The following is an 18498-nucleotide window of genomic DNA, read 5'->3' on the forward strand; positions in this document are numbered from 1 at the left end:
CTGCGTCATGTCCATTCAAGATTTTTCCCTCTCATTTTCAAGAAAAATAAACACTTGGTTTACTGCAACTATGCATCTTCTCCCCAAGTGCAGGGATTTGAATTATAGGTGCTAGCCATTCAGGCACGTTAGCCCATGACCGACGTCCAATGGTCATGGTTGCACTCACGCTAATTCTACAAGACTTTTATGTACTTAAGTTTAACCGCATCTGTGATAGTTATTTGACGTACATCTAACGTTATGATTGCGCTTGATTTAATCCAGTGAGGTGATCGGATATATGTTTCAGACCAATTAGAACAATAGGATAGTAGTGAGTTAATAAAGAAGACTTAAACAGTCGAGATTTAATTTTGAGTTTTCAAACATCACTATACATATACAAGGAATTTAATGGGTTAGGATGGTTCATCTACATTAGGAAAAGTTTCTTACATCTGTCACATATAACTACTGAAAAAGAGAGCTATATCTCTATCGCTTTGTATAATTTCGTCTTTATTATTATGGAAATCAAGAGCTTGACGAAGACTCCACTGCTTATAAAAAAAATGCAATTCGGAGTCATTAGACACTGAATACTGAATTCATCTACGATGGCAACTAATCATCACTTGCTTCTTCTTGTTCACCTCATTCTCATGCTCTCTGTTATAGCAATCCAAACATTGGCAGCATATGGTTGCATTGAGGTCGAAAGGGAGGCACTCCTCACCTTCAAAGCCGGCATCTCCGACGGCATCCGGCATAGCTTGTCTTCTTGGGATGAAGGCCAAGATTGTTGTAGATGGAGGGGAGTCGTGTGCGACAACACCACCACCCGCAATATTTTAGAGCTCAACCTTCGCAACCCATATCAAGATTCGGATAACTGGACCGATTATGCACTGTCCGGTGAGATCAATCCATCTTTGCTTGCCTTAAATCACTTGACTCGCCTTGATCTTAGTAATAACAATTTCTCCGGCATCAGTATCCCTGAATTCATTGCTTCTTTCAACAACTTGACATATCTTAATCTATCAAATTCTGAATTTGGAGGTAAAATACCTCATCAGCTTGGAAATCTCTCTAAACTCCGCTCTCTTGATCTCTCTTGGTCATACTTCATTGGAATAGTACCTCCTCAGCTTGGGAATCTTTCTAGACTACGGTATCTTAGTTTGAATTGGGCATTTAATGATACTAGTACACCTAATACTGACAACCTTGAGTGGATTTCCCAATTAGCTTCTCTTAAGTATCTTGATATGGGAAAAATAAACATAACAAATGCTGTAAATTGGCTGCACATAGTTAACAAGCTACAATCCATAAGAGTGTTGCTTATGTCATCTTCTAGTCTACCTAGTATCCCAAACCATTTGTCTTATGTAAACTTCATGGGTCTAACAACACTTGATCTTTCAAACAATTGGCAGTTCAATACTACCTTATCGAGTTGGTTGTGGAATCTTACCAACCTCTCATATCTTAATCTTGAATACTGTCTATTTCGCGGGAAGATTCCTGATGCTCTAGGTAACTTGACTTCCCTCATTTACCTCAATTTAGGAGACAATAATTTGGAGGGTCCTTTACCTAGATCGATTGGACAACTATGTAACTTGAGAAGTATAGACTTGAGCTATCTTGGCATCGGTGGAGATATCCGAGAGTTGGTTGGTATGTTGGGATGCAAATGGAATGATATGGAGGAGATCATTTTATCAGGTAACAATCTTCATGGGAATTTATCGAACTGGCTACAATAGATGGCAAATCTAAAACATCTTGACCTCAGGAATAATTCCCTAGTCGGATCAGTACCTCATGGGATTGGGAATCTTCAGAATCTTAATTTCTTGGATCTTTCTTCTAATTCTTTGCGTGGTGTCATTTCTGAAGCTCATTTTGCCAACCTGACAAAATTGAATGACTTTCTATTATCCTCCAATTCCCTAATAATATCAGTGGGCCATAATTGGATTCCTCCATTTCAACTTACCACCCTTGCTTTAGGCTCATGTCAAGTGGGATCTCAATTTCCAGCATGGCTCAGATGGCAGAGGCAAATAAATGAAGTAGATGTACGCAACACAAGCATCACAGGCACTTTGCCACATTGGTTATGGAGTTTACCTCTCAAGTTGTTAGATCTCTCTTACAATAACATTACAGGGAGATTACCGGTATATTTGAAATCCACGAATATTGTTAGTCTAGATTTGAAATTTAATAATTTGGAAGGTCTATTACCCCCATTACCAGATGGACTCAAGTTGTTGGATCTCTCCAACAATTTTTTATGTGGACCTCTACCAAAGTTGTTGCCGACATCAATATTGTATTTGTTGCTCTCAAATAATTTGATCAATGGCAGCATCCCATCTTCTATATGTGAACTTGCATCTCCGGAGGCCTTAGATTTATCAGGGAATAACTTATCAGGAGAACTCCCACAGTGCTGGCAACAGGGTTCAGGATTGGAAATTATCAACTTTTCAAACAATAATATCACGGGAGAAATTCCACCTTCGGTTGGTTCACTTACTTCACTCCTATCATTAGACCTTAGCAACAACAACTTTTATGGAGAGCTTCCCTCAGAGTTGCAATATTGCAAGAATTTAGTTCTTTTAGACCTTGGCAACAACAAATTCTCAGGAGACATACCAATATGGATAGGAGAAAATCTGTTGAATTTAAGATATCTTCAGCTTCGCTCAAATATGTTTGACGGCAACATTCCTCCGCAGCTTGCACAACTTACTGCACTTCAAGTCTTGGATCTTTCATATAACAAGTTGTTGGGGTCAATACCACGTTCTTTTGGTAATTTCACTGGGATGATCTCTTCTTCAGTACGGAACGAGAAACATAATGGAATCTATTTGCCGGGGTATGATGTTGATATATTCACCTACAAAGATAAATTGTTTCTAGTAATGCAAGGAAAAGAATCTACATATTCTGAAATCCTTTATTTAGTTAGGACAATGGATCTTTCTAGGAATAATTTGAGTGGGGTAATTCCAGAAGAAATAGGAGCTCTTCGGCAGTTAAACAATTTAAACTTGTCCAGGAATCATTTAATTGGAAGGATCCCAGAAAAGATATTCGACATATCTTCTTTAGAATATCTCGATCTTTCATCAAATGAGCTCTCTGGTGCTATACCGCAAAGCATATCAAAATTAACGTTTTTGGATCACCTGAATTTATCTTATAACAACTTGTCTGGAAGGATTCCATCCGGGAGTCAATTGGACACTCTTAATGACCCATCAATCTATATCGGCAACGCTTATCTCTGTGGGCCACCAACTAGCAAGAATTGTTCCGAAGACAGTGCAGCTCCTAACAGTATGTCAAACTATGCTAATGGATCAGAGACGTCAATATGGTGGTCATATCTTGGAATGGGAGTTGGATTTGTGGTTGGATTTTGGGGTGTGTATGCTGTTTTGTTGTTCCATACGACTTGGAGGTGTGTTTATTTCCGGATGATTGACAATTTCTTTGACAACATATATATTACAGTGGCAGTGAGTATGAATAGGTTGAAAAATAAATATGGATGAAAAACCAAGTGTTTCTACGAGTAAGATATGAAACTTGAATACCTCTCGAGTTGGAAGTTCTCTGTACTTTGCCTTGGTTTACTCCTTATTAGTACTACCTTGTGTTCTAAAAGAATGTAATAGCTCTTATTATGCAATATTAGTAAGTAATTACTTTTGGTTTATGACTCCTACCATTAAGCTTTGTATTTTTATTTCTATCAAAGTATCCTCATGGTTTCCTGGTGTTCTTTTTGTTGGCAAAAATATATCGTTTTTGCATTCCAACCTATCGTTTTTTTAGGTACTCAGCAAACAATAAGTCACGGCTACCGAGTTCTTAACCCCAAAACTCTGAAGGATCTACTTCTATTCGTGAATTAGTAAATATAATATTCTACATTTAACTATAATAAAGCCATCTCTTTTTATTATTAAAAATAGAGCTTCATATTTGCTAAAAAATGACATAACAATACCCTGAATTAAGTTTAATTTAATGTATAAATAAAAGATAGAGAATTTTATTAATTTCAAATGATACTTTTATATTCTCTAAATTACCGTTATTTTTATAAAAGTTCGATAGAATTATCTAGGTTTTCTTGTGCATCGTTATGGTATAGCCCCCTTATTTCTATTCTGAAATAACTTATTATATACGCTTTGTTTCCTCATGTCTTTTATTCTGCAGCTGATTGCTTGCTTCTTACTCTGAACTCATTAGTGAATGCTTTGCTTTATTTCATTTGATGTTATAAGGTATCAAAGTCATTTAACTCATAGACAGTAAATAATTAAATATTACTTTGTAGACATACTAGAATAATTTTGATGCTCTTCCTTTCTCTTCTTTCGAAGCCGAAGTTCTGTGAGGTTTGACTTTTGAACCTTTTTTTATAAAAAAATAACTCGTACAAATATGCATATCCCTTTTTTTTTTTTGACAAGCCTACATTAAATTGGTTTCTTTTATGGGATATATATATATATATATATATATATATATATATATATATGGTCTTGAAAATAAGTCGTGCAAATATGCATGTCCTTGAGAGCATTACCAGATTTTGCATTGGCTCTTAAACCTGATGACTATCAGCTCCCTCCGCTGAATAACATAGAGGAGATCATTTTATCAGGTAACAAGCTTCAAGGGAATTTATCGAACTGGCTACAGCAGATGACAAATCTAAAATATGTTGACCTCAGTAATAATTCCCTTGTTGGGCCGGTGCCTCTTGGGATTGGGAATCTTCAGAATCTAAATGGTTTGGTTCTTTCTTCTAATTCTTTGCGTGGTGTCATTTCTGAAGCCCATTTTGCCAATTTGAGAAAATTGAATGGCTTGCGATTATCCTCCAATTCCCTAATAATATCGATGGGTCGTAATTGGATTCCTCCATTTCAACTTATCACCCTTGCTTTAGGCTCATGTCGAGTGGGACCTCAATTTCCAGCATGGCTCAAATGACAAAGACAAATAGATGAAGTAGATTTATACAACACAAGCATCACAAGCACAGGGAGATTGCCAGCATATTTGAAATCCACAAATATTATTCTTCTAGATTTGAAATTTAACAATTTGGAAGGTCCATTACCCCCATTAACAGGTGGACTCATATTCCTCGATCTCTCTAGCAATTCTATATCCGGACCTCTACCGGAGTTTTTGCCAACATCAAGGCTATATTATTTGTCGCTCTCAAATAATTTGATCAGTGGCAGCATCCCATCTTCTATATGTGAACTTGCAAATGATATGTGGGCCCTAGATTTATCAAGGAATAACTTATCAGGAGAATTCCCACAGTGCTGGCAACATTGTTCAGGGTTGAAAATTATGGACTTTTCAAATAATAATATCACCGGAGAAATTCCACCTTCCGTTGGTTCACTTACTTCACTCCAAATTTTAGACCTTAGCAACAACAACTTTTATGGAGAGCTTTCCTCAGAGTTGCAACATTGTAAGAATTTATTTCTTCTAGACCTTAGCAACAACAACTTCTCAGGAAAGATACCGATATGGATAGGAGAAAAGCTGCCGAATTTAAAATATCTTCAGCTTCGCTCAAATATGTTTGATGGCAATATTCCTCCACAGCTTGCACAACTTGCTGCCCTCCAAGTCTTGGATCTTTCATATAATAAATTGTCCGGGTCGATTCCATGTTCTTTTGGTAATTTCACTGGGATGATGATCTCTTCGGTATGGAAGGACAATAAAGACTTTACTGGGATGGATGGTATTAAGTTCATCTACAGAGATAGTCTTTTTCTAGTAATGCAAGGAAAAGAATCTAAATATTCTGAAATCCTCTATTTAGTCAAAACAATTGATCTTTCAAGGAACAATCTGAGTGGGGTAATTCCTGAAGAAATAGGAGCCCTTTGGCAACTGGAAAATTTAAACTTGGCTGGAAATCATCTAGTTGGAATAATTCCAGAAAAGATGGGTAACATGTTATCTTTGGAATCTCTTGATCTTTCATCAAATAAGCTTTCGGGTGCTATACCACAAAGCATATCAAAATTAACATTTTTGGATCACCTGAATTTATCTTATAATAACTTGTCGGGAAGGATTCCATCCGGGAGTCAATTGGACAAACTTGATGACCCATCAATCTATATCGGCAATGCTTATCTTTGTGGGCCACCAACTAGCAAGAATTGCCCTGGAGATACTGCAGCTCATAACAGGACGTCAAACTATGCTAATGGATCAGAGACGTCAATGTGGTGGTTATATCTTGGAATGGGAGTTGGATTTGTGGTTGGATTTTGGGGTGTGTATGCTGTTTTGTTGTTCCATGGGACTTGGATGAATGCTTATTTCCGGATGATTGACGATTTCTTTGACAACGTATATGTGACAGTGGCAGTGAGTATGAATAGGTTGATAAATAAATATGGATGAAAGACCAAGTGTTTCTACGAGTAAGATATGAAACTGGAATACCTCTCAAGTCTCAATTTGGAATTTCTTTGTAATATGTACTTTTGCCTTGGTTTACTCTTTATTGTCATATTGCTTATTTTCAAAGCTGGTAGCATCTGAACTGTACTACCTTGTGTTCTAAAATAATGTAATAGTTCTTATTATGCAATATTAGTAAGTAATTACTTTTGGTTTATGACTCCTACCATTAAGCTTTGTATTTTTATTTGCATCAATGATATTCTCGTGGTTTCCATCAACTTGATGAGTTCATATTTATCTATTTGCAACTTTTTTAAATTAATAAGTCTTCTTTCTTCAATAAGTAAACCAAAAGTTTATGACAACGAAGGTGGTATCCAAGCTCTTCTGTGAGTAATATATAACAAACAGAGGCTCTGAAGCTTTTTTTGTGATATTTTTGTGCTCTGTAATTTTATATATTCTTGGGTGTCGATTTAGGACTAATGTAATAATCTTTTGAGACTTTGGTAGTTTTGTTTTCGTTGGCAAAAATATGCCGTTTTTGTGTTCCAATCTGAGTACGACATCCTACATTTTAACTATAATATAGCCATCTCTTTTCGTTATTGAAAAAAAGAGCCTCATATTTGCTAAAAAATGACAGAACAATACCCTGAATTAAGTTTAATTTCATATATAAATAAAAGATAGAAAATTTTATTAATTTCAAATGATATTTTTATATTCTCTAAATTACCGTTATTTTTATAAAAGATCCATAGAATTTTCTTTTTCCTGGTATTTATAGATGTGATATAATGTTATTTAGGTTTTCTTGTGCATCATTATGGTATAGCCCCCTTATTTCTATTCTGAAATAACTTATTATATACGCTTTGTTTCCTCATGTCTTTTATTCTGCAGCTGCTTTCTTGCTTCTTACTCTGAACTCATTAGTGAACGCTTTGCTTTCTTTCATTTGATGTTATAAGGTATCAAAGTCATTTAACTCATAGACAGTAAATAATTAAATATTACTTTGTAGACATACTAGAATAATTTTGATGCTCTTCCTTTCTCTTCTTTCGAAGCCGAAGTTCTGTCAGGTTTGACTTTTGAAACTTATTTTATATATTTGACATATAAAAAAAATTATTTGTTGTAGAACATAATTTTGTGTTAATTATATCTAAATAAAATATTATAATTATTTTAAATTTAATTAATATCCGTTTAAGATTCGATCTTTTATCTGAAAATTATCTATATCCGTTTAGTTAGGATATGGTTTTAAATTTTACTATCCGTTTAATATCCGTATCCGAATCTGTATCCGACCCTTAGTGATAAAGCATTCACGTATATTAATATCTGATGCCATCTTGTTATTGCTACGCGGCCGAGATGTCCTACTCTTCTTTCTTTTTTTTTTCTTTCTTATTTGAGATAAGGGTAATAGGGGTGGGTGCATGAGCCTAACTAAAGTCCAATCAAGAAGGTATAATGATCTTTCCGTGATTAGGAAATTGATACTAATTTAAACAGTCTTGATGCATGAAAATATTTTTCAGGAAGGGCTGCTGCTCTTCACCGTTTAGATTTTCCCAAGACCCTGAAAGACATCGATCATCCGTGATCGGTATCACCTTCCTCACCATGCCCATGCAAATATATTACTAACAATTTAAATTTTCGAATTAACTAATTATCAAATTCTATCAAATATCAAACAAATATCTCATAGCGTGTTGAATACTACCTGCATTTCCGACTTTAACAGAGACACCATTAAATTCTCAATTTTCTTTTATAAAAAAAAATATTAAAACCTACTAGTAGTGTAATATAAGGTCCACCAATTTATCTTGCGAGGATTCCACTTCCACCTCTCTCATAGTGAAAAGAAAAAAAAATTAGATAACTAAAAACAACTTATATAAACCTATACATATATATATATATATATATATATATATATATATATATATATATATATATGATATAGCAATTAGACAAAACTAAAACTTATAAATTTAATCTTATGTGTTTCACCTTAAACGTGCTAACTGCTCGATCTAAGGTTAATCGGCCGACCAAACTATTCACCACCACGTTGCACCTGAGTCTCTAATCTTATGTGTTTCACCATTAACTAAATTTTACTCTCAATTACACTACTACCATCAAATCAGAGCAGTTTGCGTCACCTCTTCTTTCTTTCTTTCTTTCTTTCTTCCTTTTCTCTTTTTTATTTATTTTTAAAGTTCTCCGTCACTTATGAAAGAAATGTGCAACACGAGATAGTTAATCACATTTACGCGTCAAAAAAGGAACGCACACAAAAGAAAGGAGCTACATTTACACGTCTTCCGATGTGAGATGTCTTCTCTCGGAGGATAATACGCTACTAAAAAAGACTGTCTTAGTCTATTTAATTTGTTTAGCAGTGGAGACTTTCAAACATTCCCTTCATTTCTACACTGGAATTTACTGTCAAGTCCTCCAAAAAGTTAGATGAGATACGTAGTCTTAACGGATAGGGTTATTTATGTAAAGTAAAGGAAGAGCTTGTTACACGTTACAAATATTAACATAGTGGAATTCCACGCATAATTTACCTTTTCCTTCTTTAGAAAAATAAGAGAGCTTAATACTCCAGCACCTATAAATGAAGAACATAATTGGGATCGACTACTCAAGCCATTTATAACAGTTTATATGAAGTCACATACATTAATGCCGACTCATCATCACTTGCTTCTTCTTGTTCACCTCATTCTCATGCTCTCTGTTATAGCAATCCAAACATTGGCAGCATATGGTTGCATTGAGGTCGAAAGGGAGGCGCTCCTCACCTTCAAAGCCGGCATCTCCGACGGCATCCGGCACAGCTTGTCTTCTTGGGATGAAGGCCAAGACTGTTGTAGATGGAGGGGAGTCGTGTGCGACAACACCACAACCCGCAATATTTTAGAGCTCAACCTTCGCAACCCATATCAAGATTCGGATAACTGGACAGATTATGCATTGTCCGGTGAGATCAATCCATCTTTGCTTGCCTTAAATCATTTGACTCGTCTTGATCTTAGTTATAACAATTTCGCTGGTATCAGCATCCCTGAATTCATTGCTTCTTTCAACAACTTGACATATCTTAATCTATCATATTCTGAATTTGGAGGTAAAATACCTCATCAGCTCCGAAATCTCTTTAAACTCCGCTCACTTGATCTTGCTGGGTCATACTTCATTGGAACAGTACCTCCTCAACTTGGGAATCTTTCTAGCCTACGGTATCTTAGTTTGAATTGGGCATTTAATGATACTAGTACACCTAATACTGACAACCTTGAGTGGATTTCCCAATTAGCTTCTCTCAAATATCTTGATTTGGGAAAAATAAACATAACAAATGCTGTAAATTGGCTACACATAATTAACGGGCTACAATCCATAAGAGTGCTGGTTATGTCATCTTCTAGTCTACCTAGTATCCCAAACTCTCTGCCCTATGTAAACTTCACAAGTCTAACAATCCTTGATCTTTCAAACAATTGGCAGTTCAATACTACCTTACCGAGTTGGTTGTGGAATCTTACCAACCTCTCATATCTTAATCTTAGAAACTGTCTATTTTACGGGAAGATTCCTATTGCTCATTATAACTTGACTTCCCTCACTTACCTAAATTTTAAAGATAATAATTTGGAAGGTCCTTTACCAAGTTGGTTGTGGAATCTTACCAACCTCTCATATCTCAATCTTCAAGAATGTCAATTTCACGGAAAGATTCCTGATGCTCTAGGTAACTTAAATTCCCTTGCTTACCTAAACTTAGGATACAATAATTTGGAGGGTCCTTTACCTAGATCGATTGGACAACTATGTAACTTGAGACGTATAGACTTGAGCTATCTTGGCATCGGTGGAGATATCCGTGAGTTGGTGAGTATGTTGGGTTGCAAATGGAACGATATGGAGGAGATTATTTTGTCAAGTAACAATCTTCAAGGGAATTTATCAAACTGGTTACAGCAGATGACGAATCTAACATATCTTGACCTCAGTAATAATTCTCTTGTCGGATCAGTACCTCTTGGCATTGGGAATCTTCAGAATCTAAATGGTTTAGATCTTTCTTCTAATTCTTTGCGTGGTGTCATTTCTGAAGCTCATTTTGCCAACCTGACAAAATTGAATGACTTTCTATTATCCTCTAATTCCCTAATAATATCAGTGGGCCATAATTGGATTCCTCCATTTCAACTTACTGCTCTTGCTTTAGGCTCATGTCGAGTGGGACCTCAATTTCCAGCATGGCTCAGATGGCAGAGACAAATAAATGAAGTAGATCTACGCAACACAAGCATCACAGGAATTTTGCCACGTTGGTTATGGAGTTTACCTATATGGTTGTTAGATCTCTCTTACAATAACATTACAGGGAGATTGCCAATATATTTGAAATCCACAAATATTAATGTTCTAGATTTGAAATTTAACAATTTGGAAGGTCTATTACCCCTGTTACCAGATGGACTCATGTTGTTGGATCTCTCCAACAATTCTATATCTGGACCTCTACCAAAGTTGTTGCCGACATCAATATTGTATTTGTTGCTCTCAAATAATTTGATCAATGGCAGCATCCCATCTTCTATATGTGAACTTGCATCTCCGGAGGCCTTAGATTTATCAGGGAATAACTTATCAGGAGAACTCCCACAGTGCTGGCAACAGGGTTCAGGATTGGAAATTATCAACTTTTCAAACAATAATATCACGGGAGAAATTCCACCTTCGGTTGGTTCACTTACTTCACTCCTATCATTAGACCTTAGCAACAACAACTTTTATGGAGAGCTTCCCTCAGAGTTGCAATATTGCAAGAATTTAGTTCTTTTAGACCTTGGCAACAACAACTTCTCAGTAGACATACCAATATGGATAGGAGAAAAGCTGTTGAATTTAAGATATCTTCAGCTTCGCTCAAATATGTTTGACGGCAACATTCCTCCGCAGCTTGCACAACTTACTGCACTTCAAGTCTTGGATCTTTCATATAACAAGTTGTTGGGGTCAATACCACGTTCTATTGGTAATTTCACTAGGATGATCTCTTCTTCAGTACGGAACGAGAAACATAATGGAATCTATTTGCCGGGGTATGATGTTGATATATTCACCTACAAAGATAAATTGTTTCTAGTAATGCAAGGAAAAGAATCTACATATTCTGAAATCCTCTATTTAGTCAGGGCAATGGATCTTTCAGGGAATAATTTGAGTGGGGTAATTCCAGAAGAAATAGGAGCTCTTCGGCAGTTAAACAGTTTAAACTTGTCCAGGAATCATTTAATTGGAAGGATCCCAGAAAAGATATTCGACATATCTTCTTTAGAATATCTCGATCTTTCATCAAATGAGCTCTCTGGTGCTATACCGCAAAGCATATCAAAATTAACATTTTTGGATCACCTGAATTTATCTTATAACAACTTGTCGGGAAGGATTCCATCCGGGAGTCAATTGGACACTCTTAATGACCCATCAATCTATATCGGCAATGCTTATCTTTGTGGGCCACCAACTAGCAAGAATTGCTCTGGAGATACTGCAGCTCCTAACAGTATATCAAACTATGCTAATGGATCAGAGACGTCAATATGGTGGTCATATCTTGGAATGGGAGTTGGATTTGTGGTTGGATTTTGGGGTGTGTATGCTGTTTTGTTGTTCCATATGACTTGGAGGTGTGCTTATTTCCGGATGATTGACAATTTCTTTGACAACATATATATTACAGTGGCAGTGAGTATGAATAGGTTGAAAAATAAATATGGATGAAAAACCAAGTGTTTCTACGAGTAAGATATGAAACTTGAATACCTCTCGAGTTGGAAGTTCTGTGTACTTTGCCTTGGTTTACTCTTTATTGTCATATAGTTTATTTTCAAAGCCGGTAGCATCTGAATTGTACTGCCTTGTGTTCTAAAAAATTATGTAATAGTTCTTATTATGCAATATTAGTAAGTAATTACTTTTGGTTTATGACTCCAACCATTAAGCTTTGTATTTTTATTTCTATCAATGATATCCTTGTGGTTTCCATTAAATTGATGATTTCATATTTATTATTCTGGTGGTTTTCATTAACCTGATGATTTCATATTTATCAACTTGCAACCTTCTTAAATTAATAAGTCTTTTTTCCTCTGTGAGTAAAACCATTTTTGTTTCAGATAGTTGTAGCCAACCTCTTCTCTGAGTAATATATAACAATAAAGGATCGAGCTACATAATTTAGTGAATACATACTAGTAAAACACCCTACTATTTAATCTGTTAATTAAACTTGACTAAACTTTTGAATTCATTATATTCTGTAGCTACTTGCTTCTTGCTCTGGACTCGTTAGTGAATATCTTATAGCATGTTGATCACTACCTGCATTTGTTTGGAATCAGTATCCCTGAATTCATTTGACCTATCTTGATCTTAGTAATAACAATTTCTCTAGCATCAGCATCCTTTAATTCTTTACTTCTTTCAACAACTTGACACATCTTAATCTATCAAATTCTCATTTTTAGGGGTAAAATACTTCGTCAACTCAGAAATCTCTCTAGACTTCACTCCCATAATCTCTCTCGTTCATTTTTCATTGAAACAGTACCTCCTCAGCTTTAGAGAAACTTTCTAGCCTACATTATCTTAGTTTAAATTGATGTTCACAATGAAGAACCAACTCTAGGGTTTCTATCGCCTCTACGGAGAAAAAAACATGGTTTACATTAAAATATTGCTGCCAAGAATCCCAGACGACTAGCAGGAAAAGAAAAAAAACAACATTCTTCGTATAAATCATTGATGTGAATAGAGAAACCCAAACTGATCCTTTATAGGGTTTTATATCAAACATCAAAATCATGAATAAAATCTAGGGTTTATACCAATCATTCTCATTTATATAAATAACTAGGATTTACACCAACTATCGCCTCTGAGAATACCAAATTAAAAAAGAAATGCTAAATCTATCAAAACTAATCAAAATGCTGAAGTATATGAGCCTAAATCAAAAAAGGAATCGTACTCAGCTGGAAGTGTCGACCATCCGGTAAATAATTTTAAAACTAAATCTAGTTCGGTCAACAAGTTTGTTATTTTTTAGAATTTTACAAACCACACCCTGTGTTTCCTTATTTTCAAAGTAACACCTGTATTTTAGAATTTTATAATCTGACCTCTCCTTTTTTTTTCTTTTTATACAATACTTGACATTAACCATATGGTATGATTTATATAGCTCTACTAGCCAATTACTAAAGTACTCTTAAAATAGTTTTGATCTAACCTACACTAGCCAAATTGAAATCATCTTCCCAAAATTAAATCATATCTCATTAAATCTAATCCTCTTTCCCAAACTATACTTCCCTCGTTAAATCTAAATTTTTTTCTCCAAAATTAAACCGTACCTTACTAAATCTAAATTATGTTCATAAAACTAAATTTTACCTCATTAAATCTAGATCATCTTCTCTAAAATTAAAATCTCATTCTCCAAATTTAACCCTCTTTCCAAAAGGGTAATTTAAATTTTTTATAAATTTATTTTTTTTAACAAAATATTATTTTAATTGGTACTCACTAAATTAAAATCTCATTCTCCAAACTAAACCCTCTTTCCAAAAGGGTAATTTAAGTTTTTTTATAAATTTATTTATTTTAACAAAATATTATTTTAATTGGTACTCTTCTATTTGGTTATGGTTACCTCTAGGCGTACATAAAAAATATAAAATAAGAGAGAGTCAGATTATAAAATTCTTAAAGATACTGTGTTACTTAGAAAATAGAGAAAACAAAAGGTTTCATTGGTGATACCTTTTCTTTCATTCATTCGTTCTTTCTTCCTCGCTCCAAAGTGATTTATTCGATAATAATAATTTGAGAATTATCTAAATTATTCAGCTTTCACACGTGATATAGACTTTAATAAATATACGAATCAGACTCAATCTCCAGCCACATTTGATGATGGTTAACACCTCAAGTGAGAATTCCAAGTCTCTTGGTCAACTTTGGAAAAATCTAGCGTCATGTCCATTCAAGATTTTTCCCTCTCATTTTCAAGAAAAATAAACACTTGGTTTACTGCAACTATGCATCTTCTCCCCAAGTGCAGGGATTTGAATTATAGGTGCTAGCGGTTCAGGCACGTTAGCCCATGACCGACGTCCAATGGTCATGGTTGCACTCATGCTAATTCTACAAGACTTTTATGTACTTAAGTTTAACCGCATCTGTGATAGTTATTTGACGTACATCTAACGTTATGATTGCGCTTGATTTAATCCAGTGAGGTGATCGGATATATGTTTCAGACCAATTAGAACAATAGGATAGTAGTGAGTTAATAAAGAAAACTTAAACAGTCGAGATTTAATTTTGAGTTTTCAAACATCACTATACATATACAAGGAATTTAATGGGTTAGGATGGTTCATCTACATTAGGAAAAGTCTCTTACATCTGTCACATATAACTACTGATTAAGAGAGCTATATCTCTATCGATTTGTATAATTTCGTCTTTATTATTATGGAAATCAAGAGCTTGACGAAGACTCCACTGCTTATAAAAAAAATGCAATTCGGAGCCATTAGACACTGAATATTGAATTCACCTACAATGGCAACTAATCATCACTTGCTTCTTCTTGTTCACCTTATTCTCGTGCTCTCTATTATAGCAATCCAAACTTTCCCAGCATATGCTTGCATTGAGGACGAAAGGGACGCACTTCTCACCTTCAAAGCCGGCATCTCCGACGGCATCCAGCACAGCTTGTCTTCTTGGGATGAAGGCCAAGACTGTTGTAGATGGAGGGGAGTCGTGTGCGACAACACCACCACCCGCAATATTTTAGAGCTCAACCTTCGCAACCCATATCAAGATTCAGATAACTGGACCGATTATGCACTGTCCGGTGAGATCAATCCATCTTTGCTTGCCTTAAATCACTTGACTCGTCTTGATCTTAGTTATAACAATTTCTCCGGCATCAGCATTCCTAAATTCATTGCTTCTTTCAACAACTTGACGTATCTTAATCTATCATATTCTGATTTTGGGGGTAAAATACCTCATCAGCTCGGAAATCTCTCTAAACTCCGCTCCCTTGATCTCTCTTGGTCATACTTCATTGGAACAGTACCTCCTCAGCTTGGGAATCTTTCTAGCCTACGGTATCTTAGTTTGAATTCAGCATTCAATGATACTAGTATGCCTAACGCTGACAACCTTGAGTGGATTTCCCAATTAGGTTCTCTTAAGTATCTTCGTTTGCGAGAAATAAACCTATCAAATGCTGTAAATTGGCTGCACATAGTTAACAAGCTACAATCCATAAGAGTGTTGCTTATGTCATCTTCTAGTCTACCTAGTATCCCAAACCATTTGTCTTATGTAAACTTCACGGGTCTAACAACACTTGATCTTTCAAACAATTGGCAGTTCAATACTACCTTGCCTAGTTGGTTGTGGAATCTTACCAACCTCTCATATCTTAATCTTAAAAACTGTCCATTTCGCGAGAAGATTCCTAATGCTCTAGGTAACTTGACTTCCCTCATTTACCTCAATTTAGTAGACAATAATTTGGAGGGTTCTTTACCGAGTTGGTTGTGGAATCTTACCAATCTCTCGTATCTCAATCTTGCATACTCTCAATTTCACGGGAAGATTCCTGATGCTCTAGGTAACTTGACTTCTCTCATTTACCTAAACTTAAGAGACAATAATTTGGAGGGTCCTTTACCTAGATCTATTGGACAACTATGTAACTTGAGAAGTATAGACTTGAGCTATCTTGGCATCGGCGGAGATATCCGAGAGTTGGTGGGTATGTTGGGATGCAAATGGAACGATATGGAGGAGATTATTTTGTCAAGCAACAATCTTCAAGGGAATTTATCGAACTGGCTACAGCAGATGACGAATCTAACATATCTTGACCTCAGTAATAATTCCCTTGATGGATCAGTGCCTCTTGGGATTGGGAATCTTCACAATCTTAATTTCTTGGATCTTTCTTATAATTCTTTGAATGGTGTCATTTCTGAAGCTCATTTTGCCAACCTGACAAAATTGGATGACTTTCTATTATCCTCCAATTCCCTAATAATATCAGTCGGTCATAATTGGATTCCTCCATTTCAACTTACCGTCCTTGCTTTAGGCTCATGTCGAGTAGGACCTCAATTTCCAACATGGCTCAGATGGCAGAGGCAAATAAATGAAGTAGATCTACGCAACACAAGCATCACAGGAATTTTGCCACATTGGTTATGGAGTTTACCTTTATGGTTATTAAATCTCTCTTACAATAACATTACAGGGAGATTGCCAATATATTTGAAATCCACAAAAATTGATGTTCTAGATTTGAAATTTAACAATTTGGAAGGTCCATTACCCCCATTACCAGGTGGACTCATGTTGTTGGATCTCTCCAACAATTCTATTTCTGGACCTCTACCAAAGTTGTTGCCGACATCAATATTGTATTTGTTGCTCTCAAATAATTTGATCAGCGGTAGCATCCCATCTTCTATATGTGAACTTGCATCTCCGGAGGCCCTAGATTTATCAGGGAATAACTTATCAGGAAAACTTCCACAGTGCTGGCAACAAGGTTCAGGATTAGGAATTATCGACTTTTCAAATAATAATATCACCGGAGAAATTCCACCTTCCATTGGTTCACTTACTTCACTCCTATCATTAGACCTTAGCAACAACAACTTTTATGGAGAGCTTCCCTCAGAGTTGCAATATTGCAAGAATCTAGTTCTTTTAGACCTTGGCAACAACAACTTCTTAGGAAACATACCGATATGGATAGGAGAAAAGCTGTTGAATTTAAGATATCTTCAGCTTCGCTCAAATATGTTTGACGGCAACATTCCTCCGCAGCTTGCACAACTTACTGCCCTTCAAGTCTTGGATCTTTCATCTAACAAGTTGTTGGGGTCAATACCACCTTCTTTTGGTAATTTCACTGGGATGATGATCTCTTCTTCAGTACAGAATGAGAATGTGATTGAATTCTTGGTGGGGGGGTTTGATGATGATATGTTCACCTACAAAGATAAACTGTTTCTAGTAATGCAAGGAAAAGAATCTATATATTCTGAAATCCTCTATTTAGTCAGGACAATGGATCTTTCTAGAAATAATTTGAGTGGGGTAATTCCAGATGAAATAGGAGCTCTTCGGCAGTTAATCAATTTAAACTTGTCCAGGAATCATTTAATTGGAAGGATCCCAGAAAAGATATTCGACATATCTTCTTTAGAATATCTCGATCTTTCATCAAATGAGCTCTTTGGTGCTATACCGCAAAGCATATCAAAATTAACATTTTTGGATCACCTGAATTTATCTTATAACAACTTGTCAGGAAGGATTCCATCCGGGAGTCAATTGGATACTCTTAATGACCCATCAATCTATATCGGCAATGCTTATCTTTGTGGGCCACCAACTAGTAAGAATTGCTCTGGAGATACTGTAGCTCCTAACAGTACGTCAAAGTATGCTAATGGATCAGAGACGTCAATGTGGTGGTTATATCTTGGAATGGGAGTTGGATTTGTGGCTGGATTTTGGGGTGCGTATGCTGTTCTGTTGTTCCATGGGACCTGGAGGTATGCTTATTTCCAGATGATTGACAATTTCTTTGACAACGTATATGTGACAATGACAGTGAGTATGAATAGAATGAAAAATAAATATGGATGAAAGACCAAGTGTTTGTATGAGTCAGATATTAAACTAGAATACCTTTCGAGTTGGAAGTTCTCTGTACTTTGCCTTGGTTTACTCCTTATTAGTACTACCTTGTGTTCTAAAAGAATGTAATAGCTCTTATTATGCAATATTAGTAAGTAATTACTTTTGGTTTATGACTCCTACCATTAAGCTTTGTATTTTAATTTCTATCAAAGTATCCTCATGGTTTCCTGGTGT

At 35.6% G+C, this 18498-nt stretch overlaps 3 protein-coding genes across 3 annotated transcripts; all 3 read left to right on the forward strand.

Moving 5' to 3' along the window:
* The first annotated feature begins 595 nt into the window (after positions 1-595).
* LOC140773899 (receptor-like protein EIX2) lies at positions 596-6474 on the forward strand. The gene is made up of 3 exons (XM_073116681.1): positions 596-1716; positions 1768-3555; positions 5075-6474. Exons 1-3 carry the CDS (start codon positions 600-602, stop codon positions 6472-6474), a joined length of 4305 nt encoding a protein of 1434 aa, XP_072972782.1. The 5' UTR covers positions 596-599.
* A 2721-nt stretch (positions 6475-9195) lies between these two features.
* Positions 9196-12306, forward strand: LOC140773925 (receptor-like protein EIX2). Its single transcript, XM_073116717.1, has one exon. It carries the CDS (start codon positions 9196-9198, stop codon positions 12304-12306), a length of 3111 nt encoding a protein of 1036 aa, XP_072972818.1.
* Positions 12307-15150: 2844 nt separating this feature from the next.
* Positions 15151-18270, forward strand: LOC140773933 (receptor-like protein EIX2). Its single transcript, XM_073116728.1, has one exon. The coding sequence runs from the start codon at positions 15157-15159 to the stop codon at positions 18268-18270; it is 3114 nt and encodes a 1037-aa protein (XP_072972829.1). The 5' UTR covers positions 15151-15156.
* Positions 18271-18498: the final 228 nt, after the last annotated feature.

Source organism: Typha angustifolia, chromosome 2 (assembly GCF_048772165.1).
Source record: "Typha angustifolia cultivar Huaian chromosome 2, ASM4877216v1, whole genome shotgun sequence".
Taxonomy (NCBI): Eukaryota; Viridiplantae; Streptophyta; class Magnoliopsida; order Poales; family Typhaceae; genus Typha; species Typha angustifolia.

Bases quoted from the DNA above. Each gene is read 5' to 3' on its own strand.
- LOC140773925 (XM_073116717.1), top strand. From the start codon at position 9,196: ATGCCGACTCATCATCACTTGCTTCTTCTTGTTCACCTCATTCTCATG.
- LOC140773933 (XM_073116728.1), top strand. From the start codon at position 15,157: ATGGCAACTAATCATCACTTGCTTCTTCTTGTTCACCTTATTCTCGTG.
- LOC140773899 (XM_073116681.1), top strand. From the start codon at position 600: ATGGCAACTAATCATCACTTGCTTCTTCTTGTTCACCTCATTCTCATG. The intron at 1,717-1,767 runs GTAACAATCTTC...AGATGGCAAATC, and splicing joins GGAGGAGATCATTTTATCAG to TAAAACATCTTGACCTCAGG. The intron at 3,556-5,074 runs AATATGGATGAA...TCACAAGCACAG, and splicing joins TATGAATAGGTTGAAAAATA to GGAGATTGCCAGCATATTTG.